This window comes from Corylus avellana, chromosome 2 (genome assembly GCF_965113065.1).
Source record: "Corylus avellana chromosome 2, dhCorAvel1.hap1.2, whole genome shotgun sequence".
Classification (NCBI taxonomy): Eukaryota; Viridiplantae; Streptophyta; class Magnoliopsida; order Fagales; family Betulaceae; genus Corylus; species Corylus avellana.
The window spans coordinates 32,407,652-32,422,796 of NC_142491.1; the positions used below are offsets into that span (position 1 = coordinate 32,407,652).

Genomic DNA, 15,145 nt, shown 5'->3' on the forward strand with positions numbered 1-15,145 from the left:
AAGAGAAGAAAAAAAAAATGCATATCTTGCCTTGGTTGTTTCATCTGTTAGAGATTCTTACAAATTTTATGGAACCTGTCTTGAGTTTAAGCTGAAAGCTTCATGATTGTATGCTAATTTCACTTTGCACTTTTCAAAATATATGATGTCTAAATTGTCCATTTGTGAGTAATTGATTATGGATTTCCTGCTCATTGTGATGATGATGTTTGTCTTTTTAAGCTTGCTCATGAATAAGAACCATGGTTTGTGTGAAACTTCTTTCTTATTGACAACATAGTATTTCAATGTTTGTAGGTATCATTTATGTTAAACCCTTATGAGACTTCACTCGTCCGCTAGGGATGCATAGGGGTTTAAAAGACTTATTGCATATGCTAAATGAAATCGTCTTTCCCGCAAAAGAGGACTTATGTTTATTGCTTTCATTTTATTTTTCATTTTGTTTTGCGAAGGGACTAGCAAAAGTTAAGTTTGGGGTGTTTGATGTGTGCTAAATATTGCATAGTTGGACCCCTTAATTTACTTTTATTAATCCTTTAGCTATGTTATTATCTGATATTCTGAGTTAGTTTTGTGTTTTTAGTGTTTTGTAGGTTGCTATGGAAAAACTGCAGGATTTATGCGAATGCTGCACACTTTGGAGAATTGCTACCAACGAACCTACGATCGAGCGCAGCACACAACGCTCGAGCGCACCTACGCTTGAGCCCAGTGCAACCATGATCGAGCGCAGATGCGCCTAATTCAAAGCACAGCGCACGCATGCCTGCGTGGCAAAGGAAACTTGTATGCTTGAGCGCACCAAGTGTACGATCGAGTGCACCTGGTCAATCTGACAACGAGTTTAATTCTAATTCAACTTGTAAACTCTAGTTTTAGGCCTATAAATAAAGAACTCGCCAGATTAGTTTAGAGAGGCTACGGGGTATGAAATTCCAAAGGAGAAAGAAGAGAGTTCTAGAGTTTCTTAGCTTTTGGATCTCAAATTTGTGATTTCATAAGTTGTAAGTACTCAATTTTCATTATGAATTCAATTAATTGTGTTTTGTCTTTCAATACCATGAGAAGGTAAACCCCCAACTAAGGTTGATGATGAAACTTCACTTATGATTAGCAACGTTGTTTCATGTATATAGTATTTTTCCAATTTAATGATTTAATTTCCCTATTGTTTTATTTCAAATCAATTGGATTGAATAATTTTTTAATATCTTTTGTGATTCAAGGATACACTTGATGATTTGAGATAATTCAATACAATTGATTGCTTAGTTTTCTTTGTCAAAAATTAGATGTCCTATGTGATTTATTCTCTGGATACAATTGATGTTTTGATGATTATTGGATATCTTCTTGTGATTTATGGAAACAGTTGATGATTTAATTAATATTGGAATTCTTTTGTGATTTGGGTTATGAATGGATACATTGCATGTTTTAATTAATTCTTTGAAGCAATAGTAAAACAAACCTAAGATTTATTTGTGAGAACTTTGGGAAATATTATAGATCATGGAACTATGTTGCTATGAATTTGTGAGTGCGGATTCCAAAACTCTAGTACTTCGTCATTAGATTACATTCACTTTAATTTGCTTATGCCTTTGATTTTTAATTCAAACAACAATCTCTAAAAATTGGAACTAGGTTAGGGTTTAATTACATTTAGATTTAAATTTGTTTTCAAGAATATAATTCTCTGTGGGATCGACCTCGCACTTGCAAACCATGTTTCTACAAACGATTCATGCACTTGCGAATTAATATAATTTGACACATCAATTATCAATTTCCACCCTCGTTTAGCTAGTAAGGTCATGTTCAAGTTCTCTAAATAGCGGTAACCCAAACCACCCTTGTCTCTTGGCTTGCCCATCCTCTCCCAACTAATCCATGCAACCTTTGAGTCACTCTCCTTGTTGCCCTACCATTATTTGAACATCCTAGAATTGAGATCCTTGCATAACGTTTTAGGCAATTGGAACACACTCATTGTGTAAGTGGAAATCGCCTGAATGACTGCCTTCAACAGAATCTCCTTTCCTGCTTGGGAGAGAAAATTTTCCTTCCACTCATTGATGTGATCCTATACCTTACCTTTAATCCCTGAGAAAGCACTGATTTTGGAGCTACCAATTAAGACTTGCCTCCGATTTGGTGTTTTGGCTGAAGAAGATGGATGTTTTTGCTTGATTCAATTTTTGTCTAGACGCCTTTTCATACATAGCAAGTACTCTTCATTTTAAAACATATATACTTATGGGAACAAATATTAAACATGTTTTAATGTATATGGATTAAACTAAAATAAAGGGCTTTTATGTTTTACGGGAATTTTTAATTTTTTTTTTTTGTTTATGTGATGTACTCAATTTTTTACCATTTTTTATTTTTTTTATTTTTTTATTTTTTAAAGCAAAAGAAGGCAAAAATTTATTTGATTGTTAAAGATAAAAGGAACATAAATACTTTTAAAACACTAAAGAAACATTATGCATTGAACCTAATGTGAGGATTGATTTGATTGGTTTAAATGTTTAGTGAAAGATTTTGTTTTATGTTGTATTAATTTATTTTTTTTTCTTAGTTTGCTTTGTATTTTTTTAGGATGTTTAGAATTATATGAATTTTTATTTCCATTGAAATATAATAGCCATTGCACCAATAAAATTAGAAACTAATGCTTTGATAATCAAAATCCACATATTTTCTTCCTGCTACCATTTTCATGTTAAACTACTCATATGAGAACAAATATTTTATCGTGTTTTAGTTGGAATAAATTAAAATTAAGAATCTTGTTTTTTTAATTCATTTAAATGTTTTTATGAATTTTTTTAATTATTATTATTATTTTTCATTTGTATAATTTACTCGAATAATTTTTGAATTTTTTTTCTTTTGAATGCAAAATAAGATACAAATTTATTTGATTGTTGTCAAGAAAAGGAATATACATGCCTTGGAAACACCTAGGGTTGAGCAAATTAATCGTTTACTGATTATCGACTGCCTACTGACAACAATCAAATCGAAATAAACCATCAACCGACTTTTGTGGTTCAAAAATTGGTATGAATTTTTTATACCGACCTCGGTTTAGTTCGATTAATCGATATAAAATTATTTTTTTTCGGTTAACCGAACCGAACATAACCAAACCGTTCCTGCATAGTAACATTGCGTCGTTTTGACATTTAAAAAAAATATTTAATTGAAACTCAAAACGGAGTCGTTTTAAGCTTGAATATGAAGTAAACTTTCATTTCAGTTGAACCTTAATCCGTAACTCCTCACGCTTGCTGCCTTCTCCACTCTCCAGTCTCCTGCGGCCCTGCCTCCTACCTAGGGCTATTAAAAGAGCAAGCTGCTCGTGAGCGAGCTCGGGCTCGGCTCGCATAAACTCGGCTCGTACTCGACTCGAATATTAAATGAAGCGTTTTGTGAACACGAATCCTGGCTCGAGTATTAAACGAAGCTAGCTCGGCTCAACTCAACTAAGCTCGTAAGTAGCTCGTATAAGGCTCGAATTAGTAGTTATTCACATAATTCCTCATATTAATATTAAAAATTGATGATTTTTTTTTTTTAATAGCATCCTTTTATTATAAAAGGATGCATATCCTTTATTTTCGAAACCAAGTGCCTTGTTGTATTGACTCGAGCTCAGTACTTCGCTAGCCAGACTAAGCAAATGCTCATATGCAAGCTGGCTTCTTGAGCCGTTTAAGAGTACTTGAAGTTTAAATTTATAATAAAAAAATAAATTAATAAATTAAATTAAATATAAGAGCCATCTCGTGAACTAGCTTGGCTCGGCTCGATTTATTATGAGCTCGAGCTCCCTTTTTTTTTGGCTCGTCCTTAAAATTTAAATAAGTCGAGCCCAAACAAGGGAAGCTCGCTCAAGCTTGGCTCGTTTACACCCCTACTCCTGCCTCTCTCTCTCTCATGCCGCGCGGCCGTCTCTCTCTAGCCGCCTCTCTCTCTCACCTCCTGCGGCACTCTCTCTCTCTCTCTCTCTCTCTCTCTCTTGTTGCAAGCGGCAAGCCTTTGTGTCTCTCTCTCGTCTCCTGTCATGTTCGGTGGCTTAACTTCACCGTCGTCTCCCTCGCTTTTTCGTTGCAAGCGGCAAGCCGCAGTATCTCTCTCTCGTCTCCCGTCGTCTCCTGTCTTTTAAGGTATAGATTTTTCGAGTTACTTCATTTTCTTTGATTTTTATTTTTTGAACTAATTGAGGGTTTAGATTTTGATTATTTGATTTTGCATTTATTTTCGAGTTGGTTTATGTTATTAGGATTTAGGAATACTTAGGAATGAAAATGATAGATTTTTAGTTTTTTACGCAACCTTGATTTGATTTATGCTACCTTGATTTTTCCTGCAAATAAATTTTCTTCTTTTGGATAAGCATTTGCTAATTGCTGTAAAATTTGTATTGCTGTTGGGCCCTTGTTTTTCTTCTCTGTTTGTGTCAGGTTTTAGTTGTTTAGGACCTTTAGGTATGATGTATAGGCTGGGTACATTCATTGGCTTTTTTTTTTTTTTTTTTTTTTTTTTCAGATGATTGATTGTTGGCTGATTAAGTTTTTTGCATCTTATATTCTTATTGCTTTCTTACTTGATATTATTTATTTGTGGTATTTTACTCTTGTATATTGATCATTATGTTTATGTTTTGATTTATTTGATTATTGAAGGAAAAAAATTTAAGGAATTGAAAGTAATCCATGTTGGAGGTGGCTTAGTTGAGACTTTATTTATTATTCTTTGATGGATTCTAAGTTTGCTAAGGTTTGGGATTGTTTGAATCTACCCATTTTTGTAACCAATTTGTGAACTACATACCAATTTAAAACCATGAGAACAGTAAAAACCAATTTAAAACCTTCGTTAAAGCTCCAGGCATGTACAGTAAAACATGTTCAATAAGTTATTTTAGCCCAAAAAACAAATTTAGGCCCTCAAGATTGATCTTAGCCCAAAAAAGCATGTTTAATAAGTTATTTTTGTCTTTTTAGCCCCCCCAAAAAATTTGGGCTCCCAAAACAACGAATTTTGGCCCATTTTAAAAATAGCATTGACCCAATTAAAAAGGCCCATAGTTAACCGATTAACAGACCGAAAATTAACCGACTACTGAAATTAACTGAAAATTTCGAAATACTTTGTTATCGAAATGCAATCGGTGAATTAATTGATTTAACCAACAATTTCGGTTAACCGACCGAAAATGACTTTTGAACCGAACCGAACCAATACCCACCCCTAAAAACACCAAAGAGATAATTAAGCATTGAACATGACGTGAAATGATTTATTTGATTGTATTAAACATTGAGTGAAAGATTTTGTTTTATTTTGTATTCATTAAAAAAAAAAAAAAAAATTTGTTATTTTGCTCTGTAGTATTTTTTAAATGTTCAAAATTTTATATATGATTTTTGTTCGTATATATTTTTTTTGAGAACATTGAAACTTCACTCATCAATAAAAGAAGAATCCAGAGCATAAAAGCTCTAAACAATACAAGAGCAAAAGCTCTAAACAGTAGGAGCATGTAGCTCTATGGTTACAACCTCATGGATAACCTTCGGAATTTCTTCAATCCATACCTTATCCATGACTTGTCTAGTTGCTGCCTTGGTAAGACCATGGGCTGCCCAATTACCTATTCTTCAAGTGTGTCGAATCTGCCAATGCCTTAATTTGTTAAGCATGACCTTTATATCCTCTAGTACTTGCCCATATTTGCTCCACTTATGATTACTTCCAGTAAGTGCCTTGACAACTTGAAGAGACTCACTTTCCAAAATAATCAATTGGAGCTCCAGGTCTCGAATAAATTCTACAGCACTCAAAGCCTCATATGCTTTTGCGACCACCAGTTCCGGTGAGATATCAATGGTTTGCACCTTAGCTGCAATCACCTGTCCCTCAAAATCCCTTGCAATGATACCCAATTCCCCTGTGACAAGTTTTTGAATCTAGAGGTGCATTCCAATTAATTTTATAGATTCCATTTGGATTGGTTTGCCACTTATCTGGTGCTGCGCTTTTAGGGGCGGCATTGGGTACCATCTCATTTGTGTTTGCCACTTATCTGGTGCTGCGCTTTCAGGGGCGACATCGGGTACCATTTCATTTGCATTTTCTTATATTCTTGTAAAAACGTCTCCGCCTCCTTGATCAAATGATTTGGGTGCAAGAATTCCCCCCATGCACCACCGTATTTCTTCTAAACCATAATTTCCTAGCAATCAATGCATGGAATTCTATCTCCTCTGGTGTGCATCTTTCCATCATTTGCTCCCAGATCTCTACATAAGTGTCGCCAGTCCACGCACTCTTCTGTACACAATTGGATAAGGTATTGAAATATAATAGATATCACAAAAATATCATCACAATTTTCTTTTAATTTTTTATTAATGGTTTAATAATCAGAATTGAGATTTTCTTCTTGCTATTTTTTTTTTCCATATACTTCTTTTCGTTATAAATTACACATATGAGAATAAATATTTTAACACATTTAAATTTGTATCGATTAAAGTAAAAGTAAGTGTCTTATGATAGTAATTTTTTTTTTTATTATTTGTGATTTATATATTCATGCAATGTTTTGTGTAACTTTGTGTCACTATGTTTAGTAATGTACTGGTATATAACTTTAAATGTTTTTTTTATTTAAAGTGGTGAGATATATTTTTATACGTCTTTTTTTAACCTATAATAAAAGGTACAATAAAGATGCGTTTAAATTTGTTGAGTGCTGGTATAAGTGCTTTCAATTATTTTACCAATATCGACCTTCAAATTAATTTGAATGAGAATTGTAGTAATCCAAACATTATCAAAACGAAAATATATATATATATATATATATATATATATATATAATAAAAATTGTAGTAATCCAAACATGTTTTATATTTGTGTTAGTATTTTTAAAACCTACAGTGTTCGGATAATCATCCAATACATCTAAGATGTCAAATTACATACGTATCCCAAATTAATATGAACAAAACCTTAAACACTTTCATAAAAAAAATAAAAAATAAAAAATAAATAAATTTTTTTTTTTTTAAAAAAAAAACAGGAAAAAAAAGAGTAATGTTATATACTAAATTTTTATCTTATAATTGTTTAACAATGTTAATGTGGTACTCCACATTATTGAATTTTTTTTTATTGAATTTTATCTTATAATTCAATTATTGATTTTTTATTTATTTATCAGGAATTAGTCAAATGGTTAGTTGATGGTGTCATGTTAGCCTTGTTGGATGAATGGTTAATAAAAGTATAGTATCTAGCATTTCTATAAAAAAAAAAATAGAGAGAATAAAGTGTTAATGAATAATGACAATTGTAAGAAAGCCCCCTAAAAAAGGATAATATTTTTCACAATTTTATTCTATTATGTTGATGTGTCAAGGTCTAATTGCTAATTAGCTAATGTGGTGGGGTCTAAATGTCTACTAGCTAATTAGATACATATATTTTTTAACAAAGGCTTTTACGCATTGTCACGTCTCAACTCATTTGGCTTACATGCAAAGACGGAGGGAGGGGGGGACCGGGGTGGGCCATGGTCCCCCCAAAATAGGGAAAAAAAAAATTATAAGTAAAAAAAATTTTAAAAAGTAAAGTTAAAGTTTTAATTTTAGTCATTTGGTTCCCTAAAAAAAGAAATTTGCCCTATTTTTAAATTTTTTGGCCATATCCAATAAAAACTTTTGGTCATATTTTTAATTTTGTTGGCCCATACCCATTAAGTTTTTTTATTTTTGGCCCTTACTTTCAAATGTCCACTTTTTTTTTGCCCTTACAGTAGTCTTTAGTTCATAAAAAACAACCAAAATAATTTTTTTTTAATAAAAAAATTATAAAGAACCAAAAAAAAAAAAAAAAAATTGGCTGGCCCCCTCCCATAAATTTTTTTTGGCTCCGTCCCTGCTTACATGCTGTTATTTTATTAAAATAACAGCATATATGTTGTAGTTTAATCAACGATCAAGATTGAAATTTTCAAAATCTCTTTTCATTTTCTCTTTTCTATTAAATGCTTCTAAAAGTAAGTTAATTTTAAAATTCAATCTTGACCGTTGATTCAACTATAACATACATGCTGTTATTAAAATAACAGCATGTAAGCCGACCCACATCAACATAATTAACTTGATAGTCTTAACCATGAATCAACCATTGGATTTATCAATATTAAAACATAAAATAAAGGATTTGTTGAAACTTTGTGGGATAATTATATAATAAAAATATAATTCATATCATTACTCGTAAAATAAAAATGGGATAAAAATATAATTGGGCCTTATAAGAATCCTGCAAGCTCTCTCTCTCTCTCTCTCCCTTCTAAAAGGGTTCTTGTTAAACCCTTCTCTTTGGTCTTACCCGCCGTAACGCCCACATGTGCGCCGTCTCCATCTCCCTCTCTCTCTCTCTCTCTCTCTCTCTCTCTAGCTGTGCTTCGTTTTGATTGGATTTCAGGTGAATTGGTAGTGACGGTTCTCTTGCGTATTATTTTTTTGTGAATTTCATTTCCGGTATTTCAGTTTTACGGGTTGTTTAGCTTAAATTGTAGCTTATTAGATGTGATTCGAGCTTAGTTCAGTATTTGAAGTTCGCTATCCCGGGCTTTGACAAACCAGAATCATGTTTTTCTTGATTTAATTGTAAAATATATTTTATTCGCGGTGTGACTTATGCGTGGGATTTGGATTTGTTGGGTTGAGCTTCAATGAGCTTGCATATGTTTGTTTACTTAGTTGGATCTGATACTGTCTTTGCAGTGTAATATTTGTTGTTTATCTTCCTCGGTTTTTTTTTTTTTTTTTTTTCCCTAAGAAGATAGAGATGGGTTTTATGGAACTGTAGTAATTTTTGGGGCATGGGTTGGGTTCTAGGTTTCCTTTGGGTATAAGAAAAGATTTTGGGTTTTAGGTTTACCTCAGGTTGCAGTGTTTGGGATGTTTGCTTTTGGATGCTGCAATATGAAATTCTTGTAGCATTTTCCCTAAACACTATAAGTTGAAAAAAATACGCTCTTTTGTTGGGTGTTAGTATTTTCTGCGATTCCGTTATAGGGTTTCAAGTAATTTTCTCTTGAAAACTTATGTTGAAATGTTGGGAAAAGATTACTTTTAGTTGCACATTTTATTATGAACATTTGTAAGTCCTTTTTTATTATTATTATTATTATTTTTTTCTCGTTATACCCGTAGATAAGTTATTCAGATGCTTTCTTGTATGATTTTGTTTTAGTAAAGAAAACAGATAATTAATATTCCTAGCATAGGTTTTTTTTTTTAAAAAAAAAAAATATTAAACTAGATAACTTGATGCAAAGCTCAATTGTGGGTTATGTTTTTATCCATTGAATGACATTTAATTTACTTCACTACTGTGTCACATATGTTTTTATCGATTGAATGACATTTAATTTACTTCACTATTGTGTCACAGGGTAAAAGATGGTGCAGTATAATTTTAAGAAGATTACTGTTGTCCCAAATGGGAAGGACTTCGTTGACATTATTCTCTCTCGCACCCAACGAAAAACACCAACTGTTGTCCACAAGGGGTATGCTATTTCCCGCCTCCGTCAGTTTTACATGCGCAAAGTGAAGTATACCCAACAGAACTTTCATGAGAAGCTCTCTACAATCATTGATGAGTTTCCTCGATTGGATGATATCCACCCTTTTTATGGGGACCTTCTTCATGTTCTCTACAATAAAGATCACTACAAGCTTGCCCTTGGTCAAATCAATACTGCAAGGAACCTTATTAGTAAGATTGCAAAAGATTATGTGAAATTGTTGAAGTATGGTGATTCACTGTACCGATGCAAGTGTCTGAAGGTTGCTGCTCTTGGCCGCATGTGTACTGTGATAAAGAGGATTGCTCCTAGTTTGGCTTACTTGGAACAGATCAGACAACACATGGCAAGGCTACCTTCAATTGACCCGAATACTCGGACAATCTTGATTTGTGGGTACCCCAATGTCGGCAAGAGTTCATTCATTAACAAGATCACTAGGGCTGACGTGGATGTCCAGCCCTATGCTTTCACCACAAAGTCGCTCTTTGTTGGTCATACAGATTATAAATACCTGAGGTACCAAGTCATTGATACACCGGGAATTTTGGACCGACCATTCGAAGATCGCAACATTATTGAGATGTGCAGTATAACAGCTCTAGCACATCTGCGAGCTGCTGTGTTGTTCTTCTTAGACATCTCAGGGTCTTGTGGATATAGCATTGCTCAACAGGCTGCTCTTTTTCACAGTATTAAGTCACTATTTTTGAACAAACCGTTGATTATAGTTTGCAACAAGACTGATTTGCAATCGCTAGAAGGGATATCAGAGGAAGACAAGATGTTGGTCATGGAGATGAAAGCTGAAGCTATGAAGACTGTGATTGGCCAAGGAGGTGAGCCTACAGATGACGTGGGGGTGCTGTTGACCATGAGCACTTTGACTGAGGAGGGGGTAATTGCTGTGAAAAATGCGGCTTGTGAGAGGTTATTGGATCAGAGGGTGGAATTAAAGATGAAATCAAAAAAGATAAATGATTGCTTAAATCGTTTTCATGTTGCAATTCCAAAGCCACGGGACCAGAAGGAAAGGCCACCTTGTATACCTCAGGCAGTTTTGGAAGCTAAAGCTAAGGAAGCAGCAGAGAAGGAAAAGAGGAAAACTGAAAGGGATTTGGAGGATGAGAATGGTGGTGCAGGTGTATACTCTGCTAGTTTGAAGAAGAATTATATCTTGGCCAATGATGAATGGAAAGAAGATATAATGCCTGAAATTATGGATGGGCACAATGTATATGACTTCATTGATCCTGATATTTTACATAGGCTTGAAGAGTTGGAACAAGAAGATGGGCTACGGCAGGCAGAGGAGGATGATGATGACGATTTTGAGATCGATGGCAAGGAATTGACTCCAGAAGAGCAAAAAGCATTGGCTGAGATCCGGAAAAAGAAAAGCTTACTCATACAGCAGCACCGGGTCAAGAAAAGCACTGCAGAGAGCCGACCTATCGTCCCAAGAAAGTTTGACAAGGACAGGCGGTTCACAACAGAGAGAATGGGAAGGCAGCTATCCTCTTTGGGGCTGGATCCAACTTTGGCCATTAACCGAGCCCGCAGTCAGTCGAGGGGCCGGAAGAGGGAGAGATCGCCTGACAGGGGAGCTGATGATGTTATGGATATGGACATGGACACGCCTAACAAGAAGCTGCGAATTAGATCTAGATCCCGATCAAGGTCAAAATCACGGCCTCCAGGTGAAGTTGTCCCTGGAGAGGGCTTCAAGGATTCTACTCAAAAGATTAAGGCGGTAAAACTTGCCAAGAAATCGGCCAAGAAGAGGAACAAGGATGCTCGCCGTGGTGAGGCAGATAGAGTAATTCCTACTTTGAAGCCAAAGCATTTGTTCTCTGGGAAGCGCTCTACTGGCAAAACAGACAGACGCTGAAATACTTGAGGTACATCAAATGCATTGCCTGTTTATTTTACTTAAGCTTGTCTATTTATTTTACCACACTTGAAGTTATCCTCAATGCATATAAAAGTTGCATTCTATATTGATCTCTTAGATGCTTTTCCTTTTTCAGTACTCTGTATATTGACTATTCATGGTTTTGTGCATGCTGCCATCTATAGGCATTAGGTGCATTTATGTTTATTCCCCCCTGCAAATTTTTGTATCAGATGCATCTGTTTTAAGTTTTGGATGTAGATGAGTTACTTCTATCATTTCTTCTTTTGGATATGAGGAAATATGAGGAAGACACCCATGCTGCAAGCAGCATGAAGGATTTCCTTGGTTCTTGAGCGAGCAACCTCTACACTCCTTTTGAATGCATATTAACCCCCAAGGGGATTGGCTCAAGTGATAAGGGTCTTGTACTTGGTGGCATTTTCATCAGGTCTAAGGTTCGAATTTCCTTGGATGCAAACATTACCTTGAGGCTAGCCCGCCGGTGAAGCCGATCCGTGTTGAGTGGGTGCTTTGCATGGGTCTGACGGTTACCCAAACACAAAGTTGCCTTGCCTCGAAGGGGTTCATTGTCATGAGAGTATCTATTGGGCATGGTGCTCATCTCTCTTGCTAGAGTAATACACATTGATACATTTTACTCAAACCCATTATATGAAGTTACTAAAACATAAATTGATGAAATTGATCTTCAATTTGGGTCTTAGATCCACATTAATACATCAGGGATTTCTGGGTAAAGTATGTATCTGGGAAGTTTGGCTGTTGTGCTTGATTATTATATTATGTATTTGGGAATCAACTGCAATCTTCATAAATTTTGTAATTTTTTTTTTGTAATATTTATACCTTGTGGGTAATGTTATAAGTTCATTATGTTGATTTACCTTACACTTTATTAATGCCACTTTCCATAATCACTAGCTGCACGTATGTTTTCTTCTATCTCCCCTTTAGCTTTTTCTGGGATCTAGAACTTTTATTTTCTTCACTTGCACATCAGTTTATACCCCTTCATTAGACAGAATTCTTGCTTTGGCATACGCTAAAACCATGCACAATAGATCTCATTTTGCTCATATGCTTGTGCAAGCTATTTTTTAACCTTAAGAAATGCATTCAAAAGAGTGTAGAGGTTATGTTGATTGATTACTTCTCCCATGCTAGGCCTTGAAATCCACATCATGATATTGGTTATATTAGGGTGAGAATGTAAGAATTGTGAAAATTTTTGTTCGAAGTTTTTCCTAAATGTTTATGTTTATATACATGAAATAATTCTTCTAGTAATCAAATATGCTTTTTTCTCACAGGGATGGTTGTTTATTCATTGAAGTGACGGTATTCTGAACCTTTGAGTTGCTTTTGAGAAAGAACCTCGGTATTTTAATTTTCTGGTTTGGCTGTAGATTTTGCAGCCTGAGTGACTATGGCAGCATAGTTTTCTTATTATCTTTGGTTCAGTACACAATTTTGAGTTGAGATATGTTTTAAGTTGTAATTTCGTGTATGGGGTTGAACGTGATTTGTGCCGGAATTTTGGTTTGTTGTCACTCCTATTATTGTAATATTTTAGCTCAAATATGAATTTGTTTTTTTACTGTTGTTTAAAGTACTCTTGGACTCCAAAATCAATTATTATTATTATTATTATTATAGACAAAGTTTTCTTTCAAACAGGGTTGAAGGAATTTTTTTTAATCTAATCTATAAAAGTGACACGTGCCCCTTTTTTTAATAACATGTGAGATGCACATGAGTTTTTAATTTACTATTAAAAAACATGTGCATTTTACATGTTCGAGGAACACATGTCACTTTTATAGACTAAGTTAAAGAAAATTCTTCCAACATAGTTTGGAGGAAAACTTTGTCCATTATTATTATTATTATTATTATTATTATTGGGAAAAGGAGCATCAGGAGGTGGTGACTTAGTTTATATGCTTTTTCCGTAAGGCATATCTGAGAAAGGTAATATTCGAACTGAGTTTCGGAGAGTGGTTCTATTCAACTGTAATATTAGCATATTGGGATTTTAATTTAAAATCTTGCTGTGGTGGTTTAAGTTAGGGCTAGCAATTTTTTTTTATATGATTTATAAATAGACAAATTTAATACGAAATTAACGGGTTAAGGTTCAAGGGTCTGACTCATTTAATTAAATGAGTTAAATTGTAATTATTTTTATAATGTTATATCATGTTTTGACATGATTCGAACTTAAAACATGTGTTTTTCGCATTTATTTTCCTGTATTTTTGTTTTTATGTAATTTCTTTTCCTGCATTTGTTTTACTGTTTCCTTTATTTTCCTGTATGATTTTTTTCTTTTTGCTTGGAATAAGGCTCTCTCCTCCTGCTTTGTTGCACCCGGTTGCTGCCTGTTATTACTGATCCAAACCCTTGGGTTATGGATGTGAACTTTATCTGGCCTTTGGGTCGAGGAGGATGAGTATCGATTTGGAGATTTTGGTCTCAAGGCCAAGAAATAAGTGCTACCTATGCATTAGATGGTGTTTGTTTGATGCAAATCAGAATTTTTAAACCTGATGATTAGTCATAAGTTAGCGGATGTTGTGTTATGGTTAATTTGGTCTGTTGTTAATGACTGTATCTTTAGCTTCGGCTATAATTTACTTCAGAGTTTTTTGCTCTATTTGTAAGAGCTTTAAGCTCACGACTTTTATCAATGAATGAGTATGATATGTTTCAAAATAAAAATCGGCCATATAGGTATTGCATGCATTAATTTTAAACAAATTAGCCATATTAGTAATGCCTTTTTTGCTGTTTTGTGGTGGTTGAATTTGACGCCAATGGGTTTGTATTTAATCGAAAATTTTGTTGCTTTGTTGGATATTTGTGTTTTATGTACTTTGATAATTAGAATCTAGATATTCTTTTTGCTATTTTTTTTTCTTTATACTTTTTATTTTAAACCATGTATACCTATGTGAACAAATTTTCATTAAAAAAATTGTTCATTTTCTCTGTATTTTTTTCGAATATTCAAAATTATATGGGTTTGATTAGTATTGAAATATTATAGATAAACTAACAATATTAAAGATTCTTGCTAATTTTCTATATTATAATCCATGTATTCTTTTACAATTTTTTTTTTTTTCTCCTTAATACTCTTCATTTTAAAACATACATACTTTTTTTTTTTTTTTTTGAATTGGGATTCCCTCTTTCATTACTCAACCAGAGCTTGCTCAAAACTTACAATATCACGAATACAATTAGGAACTATATCTCTCTATTGATGATCCTCTCCGATAGATAATGCCAACCTAGCCAAGCTATGTGCAGTGTTATTAGTTGTTCGCTTAAAATAACAGACCTCCCATTTCTGCGCACCACAAAGGAGAATTTTGGCATCGTTTATCAGATGCTCATACCTATTCCAGCAATTACCTTCTTTTCGCAGCGCCTGTACGACCTCCAAGGCGTCACACTCTAGGATGGTATGAGTAAGACGAAGTTGTTTGCCCAGGTCAACCGAAAACCATGCTCCAAGTGCTTCAGCTATAACAAGTTCAGAGATAAAGGACCTCGTCAAGTGCCACAACTCCCATCTTGGTCACGTGCCA

At 34.1% G+C, this 15,145-nt stretch overlaps 1 protein-coding gene across 1 annotated transcript; it reads left to right on the forward strand.

The window, feature by feature from the left end:
• Positions 1-8,372: 8,372 nt before the first annotated feature.
• LOC132183707 (nucleolar GTP-binding protein 1) lies at positions 8,373-13,161 on the forward strand. The gene is made up of 3 exons (XM_088513093.1): positions 8,373-8,520; positions 9,496-11,532; positions 12,860-13,161. The coding sequence occupies exon 2, from the start codon at positions 9,504-9,506 to the stop codon at positions 11,520-11,522; it is 2,019 nt and encodes a 672-aa protein (XP_088369219.1). The 5' UTR covers positions 8,373-8,520; positions 9,496-9,503; the 3' UTR covers positions 11,523-11,532; positions 12,860-13,161.
• The last annotated feature ends 1,984 nt before the right edge of the window (positions 13,162-15,145 follow it).

Bases quoted from the DNA above. Each gene is read 5' to 3' on its own strand.
- LOC132183707 (XM_088513093.1), top strand. From the start codon at position 9,504: ATGGTGCAGTATAATTTTAAGAAGATTACTGTTGTCCCAAATGGGAAG.